We start from the raw sequence: 21,856 nt of genomic DNA on the forward strand, positions 1-21,856 counted from the left end.
TCAAACCTGTGACAGTAAATGTTCAACTATGACAGAGTATCAGAGTAAAAGTTGTAACACAATAATTGATTTGCAAGTTTAAAATAATGCTATATTATTTTTGAGAAGAGCTGTAATTTATGAGAAAAAATTGGTTGTAATATTTTGAGAAAAACCTTCTAATCTATAAGGATAAAATTATAATTTTTAAAGATAAAGTCTGAAAATTCTAGAAAAAGTTGTAATTTACAAAAAATAATAAAATTACAATATATTGTAATAACATTGTAATAAAGGTAAGGATCTCATAGTTGTAATATATGAGAAAGAAGCTGTGATATGAGAATAAAGATGCAAAATTTTAAGAAATAAAATTGTGATGAATACACATTTTACAGTAAAAAAAAGCACAATTTTCGAGAATACATTTTTTTGAGTCGGAATCTATAAGCATAAAATTGTAATTGTTCAAGAATAAAGTCATAATTGATGAGAAAAAAGTTACGATAGTTACGATAAGTTACAATAACGGTGTAATTTAAAAAAAAAGCAAATATTTGGAGAAAAGAATTGTAATTTCTGGGAAAGAAGTTTTAATATTATGACAATAAAGATGCAAGATTTTGAGAAAAAAATTTTAATGTATGTCATAAAGCTGAAATTTTATGAAAAAAAAAATTCCTCCTATTTCAACATATTACTGTATTTCCTCTAATAGTCGCCAGGGCCCTTATTGACCTCAACTGCAGAGGGTACCAGACATTTAATGGCAGCAGGTTTATATTAGAGAGAGGCCTTTATTTCTAATTCCCTCTGTTTGATAAGTATATTTGCTCATATTTGAGTACGAAGCCTCCTTGTATTCTGATCTGCTTCTGATAAACTAGTTCAGTTGTCAAAACTAGCTTTTTTCAGTCAAGACTTTAAGCCAAGGTATGGTCCTTTCTCTCTCCCAAAGATTTCAAGAGAGTTATTCAGGTTTTTATTACCTCTCAGTTAGATTATTGTAATTCTTTGGATGTGGGTGTAGGACAGCTGTCTCTTCATCAACTGCAGTTAGTACAAAATGCAGCCACTCGTCCTCTAACTGGAAAAAGGAAACATGACCACATAACACCAGTATGGCCTCTCTCCACTGGCTTCCTGTCCATTTTAGGATTGATTTGAAGATTTTATTGCTGGCTTTTATGGCTTTAAATGGGCTGGCGCCACCTTATCTGGCAGAACTCCTGCATCATCATACTCGAGTTAGAGCACTGAGGTCGACCAACCAGATGCTCTTGGATGTTCTGAGATCCAGGCACAAAAAGAGGCGACCGAGCCTTTGCGGTGGCTGCCCCTAATCTCTGGAACAGCTTAACTATTCATATAAAAACTGCTCAGACGCTGAAACTTTATAGTCGCTGCTGAAGATCCTCCTCTTCTCGTTTCATTCAATGAGTTGAGCTTGACACCTTGACTTCATCTTCTATTGTGCCACAATTCTTTTATTATTATGTCTGTTATTTTATTTTATTCTTATTTGTTATTAACTTTTATATTTATTTATTTCGGTATTTTAATCCGTTCAGCACTTTGGTCAACTGTGGTTGTTCTAAATGTGCTATACAAATACATTTTGACTTGACTCGCTTCCATTTGTTCTGTACTTGTAATTACGGTAATTACATGTGGAACAATAATTCTAGCGCTTGAGTTCCACCCGCAACATTTTGGCAGCGCACCACTTAGCTGTAGCATGTGGGTAGCAAGTAGCATGCTAATAGAGGTTAGCCAAGTTAGCCTGGTTACCCATGCTCATGTAGTATTGCTACCGCCATTATTATTATTAAATTATACGCCGTTATCCCCGTATTTAAACGATATTGCATCTCCTCCGTCTCCTTCTCTGTGACGGTCAGCTAGAGGGCGACGCATGTACTCATAGCACCAGAGTTACATCCAGGTAACTACTATGTAATTGGCGCCAGGAGTTTATCAAGCCTTGTTTTTTTTCCGTTTTTGGGGCCGGTCTTTATTAGTCTGAAATATTTTAGGAGAAAAGCTGGACTGTTTTGAAAATAAAGTCGTAATTTACAATAAAAAGTCATATTTTTAAAATTAAGCTGTAATTTACAAGATGTTGTAATGACATGCAGTAATAATTTTACAAAGATAATTTTTTGAGAATAAAGTTGTAACTTTATGAGAATATTTCACATGAAAAGTGAAAATAAAGCTGTAATTTAAGAGAAAAGGTTGCAATATTAAGCAAATATGTTGTAATTTTAAAAGTTATAATATTTTAAGAATAAAAAGTTTATTTCACTACTCTGTTGTGGTAAACAGTAACATTATGATTTAATTGTGACAGTATTACTCTTCGCTATTATTGAAATCTCTGAATATTTTGTCATATTCATTAAAACTATTACTTTAATATCTGCAGTGACAAAAACAAAAAAACTCTTTAACAGGGGTAAATATTATTTTTATCATGTATACTCATATTTACATGATGTATGCCACAACATTTACTAAACTGCCTGTATTTCCTGAATGCAGCAGATGGATTTTCATGAAACCTAAAGCTGCTTTGTTTTTAAATGAATAAAATGTGGAATATTGTGAATCACAAACATTGAACACTGGTTCAGATAGACAGATCGGCTGGTCGGGTCACACCTGTCCCTGTTATCAACACAAACAAAGTCTGTTCAAACAGCCGGAGTCTGGAAGTAAAGCGCTTCACGCCTCGTTTGTGTTTTCACAGTCGAACATAAGCCGAGTCAGTTCCCACATTTACTGTCTGGAACATTTTCCAAACTTCATCGGAGGCTGATTCACAGAGAACAGATTAAAGATTCAACACCAGCAGTCCATAAACTTTCAGATGTTTGTTTTCTGCTGGTTTTGTTTGACACATTTTGACTCTGATTCTTACTTTTTGATTTCAATTTGGGGGATAATCATGGTCCAAATTTTAGAACTACACTTCCCATAATGCTTTAGAGGTTAGCTGTGGGCTAGTTGAGCCCCATTTGACCAACTATTAAGGATTGTAAAAAAAATACCTTAAGAATCTACTAATTACCCCCAAAAACACTTAATTTATACTTAAAATAATAAAATTAATTTGTGAAGAGGAATGAAAATTCAGGGTTTGTTGCCTCATCAATGAACTCAAAATGTTTAATTAAATTGAAAATTAATGGATTCTCATATGTTAAGGAGGTTTAAAGGCATCAAACAGCATTAAAGCCACTCTGGACTTAGCTTTAATTAACACATATTTTTTTAAGGTATAAACTAATGATGACTTAAGGATGACTTTCATGCTAATTGTTGAGTTTTTTTACACCATAAAAACCCCTTAAACTGTACAGAAAAGCTGTTAAACACATTAATACCATCATTATGGTTAAATTGACAGTATGAATGAAGTGATGAGGATATTTCTATATATCTGATGAACTGATTTAGTTAATTGTCAGGAAATTACAGTTCCAATAGTCTTTTGGGAGATTTAAACAGGAAGTATTACACAACTAGCACTGATTTGTTTTCCTTAGCCTATATTTGTTCAAATTTAGTCAAATAATCTATGTTAAAAGTCTTGTGAATCAGCTGTCAGCAGCTCCTGCAGTGTAACATGATGTACAGACAACTATCACTGGATCACTGTGATGATTCTCAGGCAGGTTCTGCAGCCTCTTATCTCTGGTTTCTAAGTGGATTTATGGATGTTTATTGGCAATGGACATCAGATATGATGATATCCTCGGGAAGTGTAAGTCACACTGAATGATGTCAGTATGTGTTTCATGTCTGTGTGTTCAGATTTGACCGAGTTATGATTCAGAGAAGCAGAAGTGTGAGTTTTGGTGATCGGTGGTAAAGGGACTTAATACAAATGTTAGAAAAGCTTCAGAGCTGGAGATGATGCAAATGTAATCTGTGAAAAAATGTTAACTAACATATTTCAAGTGTTCAAAGGTTCAAAAGTTGTTGGTGAGACAGATGAGTGTTACCTCACTGCAGTAAGTGTTCTCCATCCTCTGGCTCAGGCTGGGTTTGAAGCAGGTTGTAGAGATGACCGACACCAGGCTGCCGTTGTGTCTCTCGGAGGACGGAGCCCAGGACACGGCAGCGGTGCTGGAGTCCAGCAGTCTGATGCTAACCGCCTGCGGACGCTCCCGGAGCTCCTCCAACAGCTCGCCGCCAGGACCTGGAACAATTCAATACATTTTACTGCAAAGATGCAGACACCAGCTAGGAAATATAAGGGATTGTAACATATTCATGTATGTCTGATGGGCTATCAGACCTGTTTCAGTGGATTTTAAGGAGTAAAATTGAGTAATTAAAAAGGAATCCTCAACTTTTCAATTAAAGAGAATTCTGGTTTCAGGCTGTTCTATAAATTTAAAAAACCTTAAAAAAAAACACCTGCATGGGTTCAGGGGTTTTAAAGAGTAAAAACTCTTAGAATTTAACTTTTCAAGTGTGGTTTCACGCTATTCTGTAAATTTTAAAGATTAAAAAACATGTATGTTGATGGGTTTTTAATGTTTAATATTTCTGCATGATTAAGGGGTTTCTACTCCTTTAATTTGTACTTTTTGACTTAATTTTGCTTAATTACGGTGTTAATTGATGGATATATTAATGGATTGTAATATTTCAAGGAATTTTAAACAGATTATCTAAATTTTAAACCCTTTAAAAAAGGTCTAAAAAGGTTAAACTACTTAAAAAATTTTTAAAACATGAAAACCATCTTTTAATTTATACCTTTTCTGATGTTTTGGAGTTTTTACTCTTAAAAATCAATGCAATTAAGAATGTCTTAATATATTACAATCCATCAATTTATCCAATAATTATCCCCTTATAATCTCATCAAAATTACATCATGATTAATTGATTGACTTAATGTAATTTCCTGGTAAAATAAGGCGGATACCACAGTGATTGATTACTGCTCGCTGACTGCTCAACATACTGAGGTAGAAGGTGAAGCCGGTGTCGGCGGCGCTCTCTCTGGCCTCACAGTCTCCAGACGAGCTGAGCGTGGTGACCTGCACTCGGTACGTTCCCGGCTCCGTTAACTCGGTGAAGAACTCGTGAGTGTTTTCATCCACGGTGGCCGTTTCTGTCGAGTTACCTGGAAAACAGAGCGGGACAGACGAGGCTCTCGGGTCCGTTCAGTGTTGTTTTGTATATCGTATGAGCACAAGACTCTAATTTTACACTTAGAGTTCTGTTTTAAATGCATCTTATTTAGGAAAAATTTTGATACATTTAGGAATTTGGCGTTGATTCTTTACAATCTAAAGATAAAAAAGTAAAAAGCGGACTAAGGAGGACCATGAGATGTGGGTCAAAGCTGCAGAGGAAACTAATAAATGGACCTTAAGTTGTGATTTTTTTAAACTACTGTCAGAAATAAATTTTCATGCTCAAGAAAAAACTATGAACATGCACACATTATTCGTCTGTGCACTTTGAACATAAATTAACAACATGCAAAAGTAATGTTTACTATTGAAACAGTCTTAAACAGCATAATCTGATGTTTATTTCAGGTTAAATATGTCTCCCTCTCTGCTCACCGTCTCTGTAGATGTAGATGTTGAAGCCGTCGTAGCTGGTGGGGGGTCTGGGCGGCAGCCAGCGCAGCTCCAGCAGGATGGGGGGCAGCTTTGTGGGCAGGACGGAGGCTTCGGGGGGGACGCCCATGGCTGAGCCCGGCTCATTGGAGTCTTCGTACTCTGGTACCTCGGCGTTGACGAACTCGTCCTCCCTGTCGGCAGGAGACGCCTCGGTCGGGTCCAGCCAGTCGCTCTGAGAGGCGGCCTCTGTTGTGTTGTTGGCGGCGGCGGCGGCGGCCGTCAGGTTGAAGGGAACCTGAGTGGCATCTCCAGCCGCCTCCTCGGACATGTTCTCCTCGCCCTCCTCAGTGTGAATCTCCTCCTCCTCCTCCTCCTGCTCCTCCTCCATCAGTGGGACGTCCCGGGCTTGGCGGGAGGAGTGCCGGCTCTCCTGGATCCCCTCAGGAGGGACGCTGTTGGGGGCTTCGCCCGGCGCCGCCCTCTGGCTCAGGTCCACGATCTTACGGGAAATGTTGAGGGGGGGGTACGGCACTGTGGAGGAGAGACAAACCAGAATCAGAACCAGGTTTACTGCCAAGTAGGTTTGCACACACAAGGAATTAGTCTCAGCGCTGTGGTGAATAACAGTCCAAATATACACAATATTCATCCTAAATAATATAAAAGAGAAAGAAAATGTATTCTAAATGAGAAAAGCTGCTACAGGTTTATATCAATTTGTATAAAATATTGACCTGGAACATGCAAATATTCATACAAACACTTTTAGAAACATGTGGCTCTGCAGCTCTTTGACCTTTTTATACACAAGATGTGGAACAATCTGATCTGTATGTTTTCACCTCCGTCCCACTAATAGTTACAGCTACAAAGAGCAACTGTCTGTCAAAGTGAACTCACTGCTCCTCCTGTCATTTAAATCCTGTTTGGAGCAACAACATCGTATTTTTAAGTGGATCTCTTGAGTTTTTTTTTTTCCTTTGCTACTTTCTGCTAATCTGACAGATGGAAACATGCTGACACCAACAGAAGCTGATCAGATGTGCTGATGTAATATCAGCTACAGGCAGGTGCTGCTGTTTTCTTTCAGACATGTTTTTACACCAGATTTGTTCACAGTTCGGTCAACTGGTTCCATTAAACGTCTGCTGATTTCACTATTTATTTATTTTTGCTATAAGAAATGTTTTCCCTTTGCTGTAAGGAAAAAATCCTGGAGAAGGAGGGTTGTTATATATTCAGGAAGTAGTACAATAACTGTAGTTATTTTTTCTCTATGTGGCATTTGCGGGCCTCCGTACATTATCGATATTGAAATGATTAATTAGTGTTTCATGTTGTAAAAAACACAAACAGAAACACAAGAAATTTGCCTGATAAATTATGATCATTTAAATCAGGAAACAGTCACTGTCTATCAGCACATTAAAGACCCGCCTTCATACGACTGCTTTTGAGTCCACTTCATTTTAAATATACAATCAATTTGTTTTACTTTTGTCTGTTACAGCTGCATATTGATTCATGTTTTCATTATTTAACTGTATCTTAAATTTCTCTGTGAAGCACTTTGGTCAAAACCTTTTATTTGTCAATGTGCTCTTTAAATAAGTTTAACTTGATAATTCATGTATTTATTTTGGATATTTGGAGCTCGTGTTTCTGTGGGACGCCAGACGTTTTTCATGCTGATCAGTTTTCAGTATCGATACCTAATAGGTCTGCATATTGGTAATCAATACCTTTAAAAGGTATCGACTGAAATAACTCAGTACCAAGTAGCATCCAAATCTCCAGTCAAATGATTCCTGCATTTAATCCTTTTTGTACCCAGAACTAGAAAAAAAATGACTACTTGCATGGTTTTGCTCACGGCCAATCACAGCAAGCGTTCTTCAGTTTAATGTGTGATTGGTCGACTACTGCAGCAGCTACAACCCATACAGTCTGTAGTGGTCCTGTTGTTGTAGTTTAATTTATTTTAATAGTTTTTTTGCTAACAAATGGTCCCATAAAAAGGCTTTAAAACTACCATGTGTAATTTGTTTATTGAACTTTTGATTGTATGTTATTGTTGGTTGTAGTCTGGAGGCTTGATAACAGTTACCATAAACTGCTCCTCTGGGGGGTTAAAAAGGACGTGACGCAGGTGGAAACATGTTACTGGAAATGTTCAGTTATTGGTGTAAAATTCAGCATCATCATCACAGTAAACTGATGATTTATGTTTTGTAAAATGTCATCCTCTCAGCAGAGCATCGTTAGAAAAACAGCAGCAGACTAATGAGAGTACACAGTCTGACTCATAGAGAGACGCCCCCCCCCCCCCCCCCGGGTTCTGCATTATTGATACGATATAAACACCAGCAGACATTTCATTACTGTTCTCACGTCTCTTCACACTGATGAATGAGCTCTGAGACTGAAACATTTCTCATTTTATTATCTGAACATGAGAGATTCATAAACGACTGAAGCTCAGACACACGAGCTGCATCTGTAGCAAATATCCAGAATAGAAACATGAATTATCAAATTGAACTCAATTAAAAAAAAGAACATTTACACAGAACAGGTGTGAATGTGACCAAAGTGCTTCATGGAGAAATTTATGATACAGTTAAACAATTAAAACAAAAATAAATTGATATCATGAAAATTTCTTGTATTTCTGTTCATGTTTTTAAAACATTAAACGTACAATATGTAATTTCAGCCGCTAGGCGTCTCAATCAAAACAATAACAACAGACGGAGTGTGATGACGGTGTGAAGCAGCAAGGGATCATGGGAGTTGTTGTCTTCGTTGTTAAATAAGCAGCTTCAGCGGGATAGGATTACTCCAGTGTTCATCATTCAGGATGTTTTTACCCGCAGAGGTCTCCTCCTCTCCAGAACAAACCGACCCGCAGATTACAGGTAAAAACACTGAATAAAGCTGTTTCATCTAAAAAATCAGTGTTTCTCCGACGATGTTCGGTGACCACCGGACTTCCTGGAGTTGCTGTTAGCTGAGCTGCTGCTAACGTTTGTCCAGTTTATTTCTCTGATAACTTAAGATCCAGACGTCCAATGACTAAAATCCTTCTTCCGGCTAAAAGATATAGTTAAAAACCACCTAAATTTATCATGAAAATGTGACTTAAAACTGAATAAAAGTCCATTTATAACAGTTTGTGTGGAACAACCACAACGCCGATGTATTATCTTGTATGTGTGTAAGTTACTCTTTGGTAGACGCCATTGTAGCGGACAAACACAGCGCCGCCGTATGCATCTGGTGCGTGTTTACTCTTTGGTAGAGGAGGTATGACGCCATCGACAGGCGACCAAATGAAACGGTCCGTTACTTTGATTAAATTACAGATTTCTCTGAGTTTGAACATTGTTGGAAACATTTGGGATAATGTAAGTACACAACTCAACAACATATATAACACAGGTCTAGTTGTTTTTACACATTTTAATGTGGAATAATTACATATTATAGCTTTAACCACTAATTTATCATTTTAATATTCATAACGTATGGAGCCCAGCACGTGTCACAGCTACAGTGTTGGAACAAATATACATATATGATGAGCCTTCATGCACAAACTGAAAATGTGCACAATAAGTGCAAAACAAATGTGCAAAATATTAGAGGACTCATGACGAAATGACGATACATCGCTGAACTGTGATGTCACTCAGTGTTTACCTGTCCTGTGATGGAGCGGCGTGTGTGTGATGTCACTCTGCGTAACCATGGCGGTCTGGTACACGGTGGCCTCTGAGATCAGCTGGAAGGTGATGTTACGGTAACACATCCCCGGTAACCAGTGCTTGAACACCGTTTTCCCTTTGTAGAAATCTACAAACAAACAAAAAGAGAAAATATATCTTTAAAGAATTAAAGAATCTGCATGATAATGACACTGAGATGCAGGATTATAACTTTCATACACAAATATTACATTTTAGAGCAAAAGTGGCAACATGGTGATAAAATACTCCAGAACAAGTTAAAGTCCTGAATTTAACTTTTAAATAAAGTAAAAGTAACTAATAAACATGAAATTGAAAAATAAAAACTTCATCTGAAATTCAAAATAAAGCAGATAATCCATAACGATGTATTAATGAACAAATTACAAACAATTACTGCACATTATCCATTAATTGTCCACTTAAATTCCCATTAAATACGTAACCATTGACAGGTACAGCAATGGGCTTTTCTATGGATATCGTGATAATATCATTATTGTGAATTCTTCTGGCCACGATAATCATTTAGTGAAGATCTGATATTGTGACAGCCCTACTACACTTCACATTGAAGAGATTATTAATGAAAAATCTTTTTCTTTTTTCTGGCAAAATATTAGTTTCACGTTAAGTTTACTTTTATTTTTTGTTGGATTATCTACAGTTTCAGGTGGTTTTAAGGGTTAAAAACGAAACAAGAATCTCTTAACTTGAACCAAACAATCCTTCAGTGTTCATTCTTACATTAGATTTCTTACTAATTCCTGACTTAAGCAACTTCTGTGGTTTGGAGTTGTATCAATATTGTGGTTTTTCAGCGTGGGCAATTATTAATGTTTATTACTGACACAGTTTACTAGATATGATCAATCTGTCTTTAGTAACAGGCTATGTACCACAGTCCTTTAAAGTAGCTGTAATTAAACCTCTTCTTAAGAAGCCTACTCTTGATTCAGGTGTTTTAGCCAATTATAGACCTATATCTAACCTTCCATTTCTATCCAAGATCCTTGAGAAAGCAGTCTCTAATCAGTTATGTGACTTTCTACATAACAATAGTTTATTTGAGGATTTTCAGTCAGGATTTAGAGGCATCATAGCACAGAGACAGCACTGGTGAAAGTCACAAATGACCTCCTAACTGCATCAGACAAAGGATTTGTCTCTATACTTGTCCTGTTAGATCTTAGTGCTGCATTCAACACAATTGACCATCAAATCCTTTTGCAGAGACTGGAACATTTAATTGGCATTAAAGGAACTGCATTAAGCTGGTTTAAGTCCTATTTATCGGATCGATTTCAGTTTGTACATGTTAATGATGAATCCTCCGTGAAGGCAAAAGTTAGACACGGAGTTCCACAAGGTTCTGTACTTGGACCAATTCTATTCACCTTGTATATGCTTCCTCATCTCACAGGAAACCCTGGGATGCAGGCCGAGCCTTCGCGGTCCTTCGCGGTCCTGTTGGCATCCTTCCCTGGCTATTGCTACTTATTATTATTATTTTTGTTATTGTTATGATTGTTGTTATTCTGTCCCCCCCCTCCCCTTTCCCTCTTTCTTTCTCTCTCTCAACCCAACCGGTCAAAGCAGATGGCGCCCACCAAGAGCCGGGTTCTGCTTGAGGTTTCTACCCGTTAAAGTCGCCAAGTGCTCCTGATGGGGGAATCGTTGGGTGTAAATTAGAGTACGGTTTAGACCTGCTCTATGTGAAAAGTGCCCTGAGGTGACTTTGTTGTGATTTGGCGTTACATAAATAAAAATTGATTGACAGATTTTTTTTTTTTTTTTGGATTTTTATTTGTGTTTCGCAGAGTTGTCAGAACGGGGAAATTAATTATAGAGAGATTATTATAGAGACCAAAACCGTTGTTTGTACCAGGCTGTAAACGTGTTTATTTCTGCTGTAAAGTTGGACATTTTAACATGGAGGTCGATGGGGGTTGATTCACTTTTGGAGCCTCAAGTGGCCATTTGAGGAACTGCAGTTTTTGGCACTTTTACATTGGCTTCATTTTTCAGCCCTGGAGGTTGGCACTTGGCAAATTCATATATTGGAATATATATCAGAGGTTTTTAATGCATTTTCTGTGTAGTTTAAGAGGTTTTAAAGGAGAAAAACCATTTATAATTTACAAAGAAATCATTATAAGAACCCTTTTCACAGTAAAAGTAAAACAGAAATGCTTGAGTTAAGAACAACAGAGTTTAGAGCCTCTGAACGAACATCTTTACCTTTATAAAGCATCGAGCGTCTCTCTTGTCCTTCGGTGTAGCTGATGTTTACTCTGCTGAAGACGTTACCGGCTGGAGGCTCGATTTCAAACACCACGCCGGTCTCTGGAGACTCTTTATAGTCGGATATCTGAACGTTCTGAAGAGGCAACGGCTCTGACGACAGAAAACACAACAAACTTCAAACATCTGGACGACTTAAACACTCCAACGTGTCCAGATGAGAAACTAGAAAATCCAATTTACACAAAACTCATATGGAAATTATGTCAAATGGGCTTTTGGTTCCAATATGAAATATAACAATTTGTGGTTCTGTTACATGAAATTAAATCAAACTTCATACATGGTGTCAAGTTATTGTTGATGTGTAGTCATTAGACGTCTACTCAGATTATTAATGTGTATATTTAAGGGGGTTTCAAAATGATTTTGATGTCAATCATAGTGGTAATATAAGATGATAACACACTCTGAACTGTGTAATTACTGTTCAATAACTGCACAGCTCATCATGGATCATCCCACACAGTCACATTTATAAACTCTGTGATATTTGATGTTTCTATGACGACGACTTGGTGGTTTCCTGCAGGAAACTGGTCCAGTTTCTTACTTGTGAGGACGGAGACGGTCTTGATGGGTCTGGACCAGGACTGTCCCTGTCTGAGCATCAGACCCACGCTGTAGCACAGACCGTGAAACGAAGTGTTGAACAGCAGCGGCTCGCTGGTGTTCACAAACTGCACCACGTTCAGCCGAGGTTCTCCGGAGATCTGAGCCGCGTACGCCGTCACGTTTTCCTGCAGGTCCGAACGCTCCAGCGTCGCCACGATCAAACCTTCGTCGTTCAGAGTCGCCTGGAACGCTGCGACGCTCTGGAAAACAGAAAGAAAGAATCATGAATTAACTCCAGACATGGAGAATAAATCAAAGATGATGTTTAAAATCTTTATCAAAGCCAAAACTAAACAGAAAAGAGTCCCGACGTCATAAATACCAAATATCTGCATCATATGAATAATGAGATATTGCAGTAAAAGCTGCAAAATATATTAAGTCTTCTCATAATCTGAGAGAAATAAGTTCTGTAGTAAATGTTTGTGTTACATTTGTAAAAAATGTCTTTTATTATATTGTTTTTAATATTATTGTTTAACGCGGGTTTTTAACGCGTAAAAAAACTCACCAAATAATAATTGAATCCTTTTAAAAGCGCCTTAAAAGTATTAATTTTAATTGAAAGTTAAAATTCAGGGGTGACTTTAATGCTATGTGGTCAATCTTACGGGGATTTCATCACTTTAAAACCACTTAAGATGTGAATCCATTAATTTTCCATTAATTAACAACAACATCACATATTGAGGTTGTACAAATTCAGTGTTTTTTGTGGTAATTTGTAGATTTTAAAGGTATTTTTACCCTTTAAAAAATATGAATCCATTCACAAAACCTGTTAAAAACAGTTAACAGTGGTGAACATCTGATCAGCTTATTATCCAACAACATACAACCTGTCAACATATTAAAAAGCTGGATTTTCTCTCTTTAGGCTAACAGTTTCCCTCTGCTTCCAGTCTTTGTGCTAAGCTAACGCTAACCCCGTCCTTCCATTAGAAACAGCAGCAGGTTTTGTTTGTTTGTTGTAAATTCAGATGTGTGTTTAATAAAATGCCTTTTATTATATTGTTTTTAATATTATTGTTTATATTTACATGTTATTGTAAAATTATTAATAATCTGTCAATGTTTATGATTGTCTGTACTGCTTTGGCGATGTAGATTTCTGATCTGTCATTCCAATAAAGCTTATTTGAATTTGATATTAGTGGGAAGCTTTAACACATTCTCTTCTAAACTGAAGCATTTACAGACAAAATGATGGTTTTATTGATGATTAAAGGATTTATAGGGGAAAACATGTAATTTAAAAAAAATGTATATATCAATTCTCCTCTTCAGTTCAAATACAAAACCATTAATAAGTAAATTAATAGAATTTTAAGGTAACAAAACAAGTCAATGTTTCAAATAAAAAAAGTGTACTGATAAAAATATTTATTTCAAAAAATAATTTATCTGTTAATTCTCCCCTTATTAGAATTTTAAGGTCAAATAAAATAAGTGATTCAGTTTCATACAAACATAATTTATTTAAATACGATTTTTCTATTGATCACAGAAACGTTTTCAGTGGTTTGTATATTTGTACCGTTATTAATAAAGTTTCAGCACATTATAAAAAACAAGGCATCATTTACATATTCATATTTTCAAACTTTAAACCACATGGAATAAACAACAAATACTAAAATAACTATTTAAAATCCTGTTAAATAAATATGCAGTTATACATGACATGACTGAACATGGCGGCCGGTTGTCATAGCAACACGACACACTTTGTGGCACCTGAGTTTTCCAGTTTCACAGCCGTCAGAAAAATTAAAAGATTTAAAACAGTATAAAAATATAACATGACAGGCTGCTGGGTTTTATGTTTATTCAATGTGCAAAGTAAAGAAAATATAAAAAATACAAAAACTTTCATGTTCTGATTTAAAAAAGTGTGAAAAAACTGTTGTGAGTGAAAGAACAATAAATATTTTATTTACAATATATTTCATTTCTGTTTCTGAAAATAAATTTAAAAACTGAAAGTTTCACTGAAGCTGAAAACTATAAACATAAATAAATATTCTTCCAATGAAAAACTTCATCATCTCTCTGATGCCATTAAATACACCGCACCGCCACAAAGCTCGTCTCCATTTCTATCGACACTGAATAAATGACCTCGCTGATGTTTCACAGAGCGGCAGCCTTCCTCCTCCTCCTCCTCCTCCTCCTCCTCCTCCTCCTCCTCCTCCTCCTCCTCCTCCTGTCGTCTCTGGAGGATCAGGACGCCTGAAGAGACTTTTTTTTTTTTTTTTGTTTAATTAAAATGTTTCTCAGAGCAGCCGGAGGACGATAGACGTTCATCAGATTCTTCCCGTTTCACCTGAAAGCTTTTATCAGATAAACACGGCTCTGTGTATTTACTGAAACGTAAGTCATCAGTACTGTACTCCAGGAACTAACCACCGGCCCTGTGTATTTACTGAAACATAGGTCATCAGTACTGTACTCCAGGAACTAACCACCGGCCCTGTGTATTTACTGAAACATAGGTCATCAGTACTGTACTCCAGGAACTAACCACCGGCCCTGTGTATTTACTGAAACATAGGTCATCAGTACTGTACTCCAGGAACTAACCACCGGCCCTGTGTATTTACTGAAACATAGGTCATCAGTACTGTACTCCAGGAACTAACCACCGGCCCTGTGTATTTACTGAAACATAGGTCATCAGTACTGTACTCCAGGAACTAACCACCGGCCCTGTGTATTTACTGAAACATAGGTCATCAGTACTGTACTCCAGGAACTAACCACCGGCCCTGTGTATTTGCTGGGAAAGAAACATCACTCCTGTACTACATGCAGTAAAACGTGGCCCTGTTTATTTGCTAGATATCATGACTATACTCCTTTTGCTGAGAAAGAAACATCACTATAGCCCACGAACTGACAACCGGCTGTGTGTATTTGCTGAAATGAAAGTCATCACCACAATATTCCATGAAGTAAAAAAAAAAAAAAAAGTTCTGTATATTTGTTGGAGAACAGTCATCATGACCATAATCCATAAACTAATGAACTAACAACCGGCTGTGTGTATTTACTGAAATGAAAATCATCAGTACTATACTCAGTTAACTAATGAACTCCCCGTCGGCTCTGTGTATTTGCTGGGAGAAACTATCCTCCTCACTCCTCAGATGACATCTGTCTGATTGATTCCAGATTTCCTGAACAAATGATCAATATAACCTCCGACACATCTTGTGGAAACACGTTTCTCAGCTGCTCAGCGGTCGTCTCTCTGATATCAGCTGATCTGTTATTCAGGTGTTTTTGGGATCAGGTGAGTCGCTGCTGTTCTTTCATTAAACCACACAGCGGGAGAGTCGACGCCTCGCCGACCGTCGTCTGTCCAAACGGCTGAAGGTGTCGACCCCCGGCGAGACAATGACATCATAACCTTCCACGGTCACTTATTATTGTGCAAAACGCTGATTATTCTACATCTGAGGTTTTCTAACTGAGGAGGCGAGTTACACTTCCTGCACATATCATCATCTCTAATATGTATGAAGAATAAACCTCCATTAATCTGCTTAGTAACCAGAGAAGAACTGTTTTCTTCAGTATGACAGTAATCAGTGATGTTGTCTGTACGTCAGCTGATTCGCACCACTTTTAATTGAGACTATTTGACAAAACGTGAAAAAAAAAAAGGTGCTCAAACAAGCAAACCAGGACTCAAGTTGTGTTACACTTCCTGTTTAAATCTCCCAAAGCCTTCTGGGAACTGTAGTTCCAAAACTGAGAGCATGATTATCCCCCAGTATGATTCATGTCCTGCTAATGAAATAATCAATTCATCACTGCTGATTATCAAAAAAAACTGTCCTCACCAGCTCATTCAAACCATCAATTTACCCTTTAATAACGATGGAATTAACTGTGTTCTCACATCCAAATATAGAAGCGACAAAAGCAGTCGTTCATTTTTAATATGAGCTGGAGGCGAAGAGCTTCAGACGCCTCGGCAGCGGCGAGCAGCGCGACGCCGAGAGCGACGAGCTGAAGTTGAGCAGAGTTTCACTTTATGCAAATTAGCAGCAAATCAGGATTTGATTTTATTCCCACAGAAACTGTTGTAAACTACTAAACTACACTTCCCATCAAACATCTGTTCTGTTCCACATAAACCCAAAAACAAAAGCCAACAACGTGATTTTGAGAGTATTTTTGTTCAGTGGAAACATGAAAAACACGCCGCCACCGCCTCATCAGTCTCTTAGTGTGAGTGCAAAGTTATTTAACAGCTTTTCTGCACATTTTTAGGGGTTTTTAACGCGTAAAAAAAACTCACCAAATAATAATTGAATCCTTTTAAAAGCACCTTAAAAGTATTAATTTTAATTGAAAGTTAAAATTCAGGGGTGACTTTAATGCTATGTGGTCAATCTTACGGGGATTTCATCACTTTAAAACCACTTAATATGTGAATCCATTAGTTTTCCATTAATTAACAACAACATCACATATTGAGGTTGTACAAATTCAGTGTTTTTTGTGGTAATTTGTAGATTTTAAAGGTATTTTTACCCTTTAAAAAACATGAATCCATTCACAAAACCTGTTAAAAACAGTTAACAGTGGTGAACATCTGATCAGCTTATTATCCAACAACATACAACCTGTCAACATATTAAAAAGCTGGATTTTCTCTCTTTAGGCTAACAGTTTCCCTCTGCTTCCAGTCTTTGTGCTAAGCTAACGCTAACCCCGTCCTTCCATCAGAAACAGCAGCAGGTTTTGTTTGTTTGTTTGTTGTAAATTCAGATGTGTTTACGGGACAGCTGAGGGAGATTAAATCATATCAACATCAGAAACACGTCGGCATGAATCAGCTTTAAAGAACAAAACCACACAAAGAGTTCATATCGACTCTTATTCTGCAGGACAGCAGATAATCCATGACCCACATCTCTAATCTGAAACATCACTGAGAGGCTTTTTAAAGACCTTTAAATGGAGAAACAGGAATAAAAACCTACTGGAAGTGATGATGTGTTTGGTCTGTTTTTGGTCAACATGACGCCCACGCTCGTCTGTTGGGGGGAATTTCTCCTTTGTTTGTTCTCTTTATCACACAGAATATAACACAATGTTGCACCAGATGACCTCAATCCAGAAACAGCTTCTTATTGTGTAACTGACATTTAATCTACAACAGAAACTCATCAGAAAGACGACACATTCTGCACATTCAGAGATTTATTTATTTATTCTGAGGTTTTACTGGAATATCTTTGGAGCTTCATTGATTAGTCGACTAACAGAAAATCATTTACCAACTATTTTGATAATTAATTAATTGTTTTGAGTCAAAATTCTCTGATTCAGCTTCTTAAATATCAATATTTTCTGGTTTCTTTAATCTCTATGACAGTAAACAATTTCAAAAGATATTCACTTTACTGTACATAAGTATTATGAGCTTGATGTAGTTAAAGTATTGCAGTAAAAGTACATAAGTATTATGAGCTTGATGTAGTTAAAGTATTGCAGTAAAAGTACATAAGTATTATGAGCTTGATGTAGTTAAAGTATTGCAGTAAAAGTAGTGGTTTGGTCCCTCTGACTGATATATTATTATATATGACATCATTAGATTATTAATAGTGAAGCATCAGTGTTAGAGCAGCATGTTACTGTTGTAGCTGCTGGAGGTGGAGCTAGTTTACACTACTTTATATACAGTTAGCTAGTTTAGTCCAGTGGTTCCCAACCTAGGGGTCGGGCCCCTCCAAAGGGTCAGCAGATAAATCTGAGGGGTGGTGAGATGATTAATGGGAGAGGAAAGAAGAAAAAACAAAGTTCTGATACACAAATCTGTTTTCAGTTTTTGGACTTTTTCTCTAATCTTTGATTTTTGCTGAAATATTGGATCATTTGAACATTTATTGAAATGAAAGCATGTGAGAAGTTTAGAGGGAAAAATCACTATTTGGTGGAGCTGTTAACAACTCATAGACATGTGAAATGTGACCCCGACTACACACTGCTTTTTGTAAGACGTCAAAAGACAAAAAGGTTGGAAACCACTGGTTTCATCTTTAAAAATGTGTTGTATTTTAAAAGCTTGTTATATTATCCATTGTGTCAAATCTTCATCTGAAAAGTAACTAAAGCTGTCAAATAAATGTAGTGGAGTAGAAAGTACAATATTTCCCTCTGAAATGTAGAAAGTAGCATCACATGGAAATACTCAAGTAAAGTACAAGTACCTCTAAACTGTACTTAAACACAGCAGTTGAGTAAATGTAGTTAGTTATGTTCCACCTCTACAGATCAGGGTCAGTAGATTTCAGGGAACCAACAGTCGTTTTTTAAGTTTTAATTTTCAGTTTTTCCACAAACAAACAGCAGGAGATCATATATTTGTTGGGAACTATTTTCAGCAGCGGATTAATACACCTGTCTGTCACAGAGCAAAGCGTCAGAGGTGAAGGACGGCGAGCTCGTAAAGTAACGCTCGGTCGTCACACACACACATCATCCTGCCAGGCGAGGCTCAGGGAGAGAAAAAAAAAAAAAAATCTATACCAGTTCATTCAATTCATTCATCGCCACTGCTCGGCCGTCGCCATGGCAACCGAGATGAAAGGAGAGACACATTTGGGGTGGAGGAGGAGGAGATGCTCATTATGTCTGTCTGATTCCAGGATTACCATGGACACGGAGCCGAGCAGAGAGCCTGCAGGGCGGCAGCCTGAATGTTAATGTTACTCTGTTTATTCAGGTTTATATGAGAACGACACACACGACACACACGACACACACGCACAGACGTCACCACGACTAACGTCTTCTCTTTAAAAGAAATCATGTGGTCAACATTTACTTTGATTTATAGCTAAATAAAGTCTTTTGAGCTGCAGCAGATATCATTGAGAAAAGTGAAAATTGTGCTCTATAGTGTTGTTCTGCTGCTGTCGAGGACAGAGAAACGACTCGTCTGTCTCCTTTTTAGTATTTTTTTGGAAAACTTGTAAACAAATACCAAAAAGCACCTTTTTATCTACTTTAAATACTGGCTGGGGAGGCACATTTGAGTACAGCTGACGTTATTTTATTCAGAAACTTGATTCTGGTGAGTGTGAAAGTTGATTTTTTTATCTTGGAAACAGTAGTTTGGATGAAAACCTGTTGGTGTTACTTCTGGTTGGTTGTCAGTCACAAATCAAGTGTTTATCACTGAAGAAATCTGAACTTCAACCTTTGAATCTTTATTCTGATCTGGAACCAAAGCTTCATTTTATTCTTCTTGGTTCCAAAAGGACAGAAGTACGAGAGACAAACACACACTAACTCTCTCTCTCTCTCTCTCTCTCTCTCTCGGCTGAGCTGGTGAATGAATCGAGTATCTGACCCTGTGAATGAGCAGTGAACGGGGGGGGGGGGGGGGGGGGGGGTCAGGAGGCGTCGCCCTCAGGCAGCTGCCAACATTATCATGCAAACCTCCACAGTTTTTGTTTTCCTCTGTGTAGGAGGCCGGGGGGGTGGTGGTGGTGGTGGTGGTGGTGGTGTGTGGGGGGGGGGGTCCAGACCTCTGACAGCTCCAACGAGAGGAGAGGACAGAACATCAGACTATGAATGAGCCCCACGAGTCCTCGCTGACGAGGTCTGATGAGGCTCAACAGGCCTTTAAAGTAACTTCATTAAACTTTACAACAGAAGATCGACGGCTCAACAACAAACGACCAAACTCCTCTTTCCAGCTTTTTCTCCACGTCTCAGTTTTCCTCAGCAGATGGAGTTCGTTCAGTTTTTTCTAAGATCATAAATTAACTTTGACGCTGAAAATCAAGTTTCTGAGTAAAAAAAGTGAGTCTTGCTTTGTAGTGCAAATCTGAAAACCACTTTAACTCTAAATTCTTCTTCCACTCAGTATTTAAAGCAGGAAACAATCCATTTAGTATTTATGAACAAATTTTCCAAAAAATACTAAGAATGAGACGGACGAGTCGACTGATTTGAGGTTCAATAACAGCAGAACAATTTTCACTTTTCATTAAACTTTACAATAAATGATTGACAGTCCACTTACATATATACATTTTTTCATCCAAGCTACTGTTTCCAAGATCAAAAATGAACTTTCACGTTCATCAAAATAAAGCTTCTTAAGAAATAAATAAATATCAGCTGTGCTCAAATTTGCCTCCCCAACCAATAAAAAGGTCTTTTTAGTATTTGTTAACAAGTTTTTCAACGAAATAAATAAGAATGAGACCAGTGAGTTCACACTGTCAGCAACACTGGAGCAGTTTTCACTTTTCTCAATGAGATTTGAAGCGTTAAAGATGATTGACAGCTCACTCCTTCACTCAGAAAACAACACAAACACGTAAACTGTCGTAAAACTAATCACAAAAATCAAGTTTGGCAAAAAAAAAAAAACTTATCTGAAGGTCCACTTACTAGCTTTAACTACACCTCACAGTTTTCCTCTTCAGGTAAGTTTGCTCTGTTGAGACGAGATTTCGTCAGACGCACTTACAAGTTTCAGAATAAAACACTGAGTTCATGTTGATGTACTCTTCCCTTGTACCGCTAAACTGGAAACCAGTCGTACTATTATTGGTCTTCCCACCAACTATCGCTGTTTGTTAGGTTTGGTAGCAGAACCATGATGTAATCACTAATAGAAGAGTTAGCTTAAAATTTAGCATCACAGAAAATGAAATACTGTACGCGGTGGAGGAAGTTGATCATCGTTAGTCGTCTTCCAGGATACGGGTCCCTGCATGTTTAGCCTAGCTTAGCACAATGACTGGAAGCAGGGGGAAACTGTTAGCGTAGGCTACGTCTACATGAAACTGGTTAAACCACTCAGTTATTTTCATCTGCAGATTGTTTTTCAATTAATTGATTAATTGTTTGGTCTATTAAACGCCAGAAAGTCCATCAGTGTGGCCGGAAAGATGTGATGTGATACTTGATGTGTAAAAGTTTGTCCCGATGGTGGCGCTAGAGAAAACAAGGTCATGAAGGAAATCAATAGTAATAAATCATCTGGAACCATAACATCACGCATGTTAAAAAAAAACCCAAATACAACTCTTGTCCTTGGTGTTAATGGGAACAACCCAACATAACAGCTTTGATAACATATCTTTCTATCATGTAAAGTACTGGTAACTTAATCCTGCAGTAAACCTGTAACACTGCTGTCAGGTGTGTTTCAGCAGCCTGGTTCTAATAAAAACTTTACACACTGTAGAGTTTTACAATGTACAGAAAAGCAGATTTGCTGTGTAATGTTGCTGATATTTGAGTTCAGAAAACAACAGGCTGTTTGGATTATCACTGTCAGGGTTAATCCCCCGTATGTGAAAGTGCACTAATAATCTGAGGATATAATCAATGTGATCTGGTGAGCGAACAGACGGAGGAGAAGTTCCCGCCGAGGCTGCGATTAGAGCCGACGCTCGCACGAGAGCACGAGAGCACGAGAGCCCGAGTTTAATCAGAGCAAATTAGACACGCACAGGAAAACACTGAGTTTATTCAAAGAGTTGCTGACACACACACACACACACACACACACACACACACACACACGAACACACACACACACATGAACACAAAGACAGTTAGGACATTGAA

At 37.6% G+C, this 21,856-nt stretch overlaps 1 protein-coding gene across 5 annotated transcripts in view; it reads right to left on the reverse strand.

Annotated features, from left to right (window-relative positions):
* ptpro (protein tyrosine phosphatase receptor type O) overlaps positions 1-21,856 on the reverse strand; it is a 70,953-nt gene that overhangs the window by 38,418 nt on the left and 10,679 nt on the right. For all 5 annotated transcript variants that reach the window (XM_042403051.1, XM_042403049.1, XM_042403048.1 and 2 more), the window contains exons 2-7: positions 12,180-12,441; positions 11,564-11,719; positions 9,276-9,428; positions 5,574-6,104; positions 4,964-5,125; positions 3,990-4,186 (exon numbers count right to left, since the gene is read on the reverse strand). In XM_042403051.1, coding sequence (XP_042258985.1) covers positions 3,990-4,186; positions 4,964-5,125; positions 5,574-6,104; positions 9,276-9,428; positions 11,564-11,719; positions 12,180-12,441 — 1,461 coding nt within the window. The remainder of the gene's footprint in view (positions 1-3,989; positions 4,187-4,963; positions 5,126-5,573; positions 6,105-9,275; positions 9,429-11,563; positions 11,720-12,179; positions 12,442-21,856) is intronic.

Source organism: Thunnus maccoyii, chromosome 23 (genome assembly GCF_910596095.1).
Source record: "Thunnus maccoyii chromosome 23, fThuMac1.1, whole genome shotgun sequence".
In the NCBI taxonomy this organism is placed as follows: domain Eukaryota; kingdom Metazoa; phylum Chordata; class Actinopteri; order Scombriformes; family Scombridae; genus Thunnus; species Thunnus maccoyii.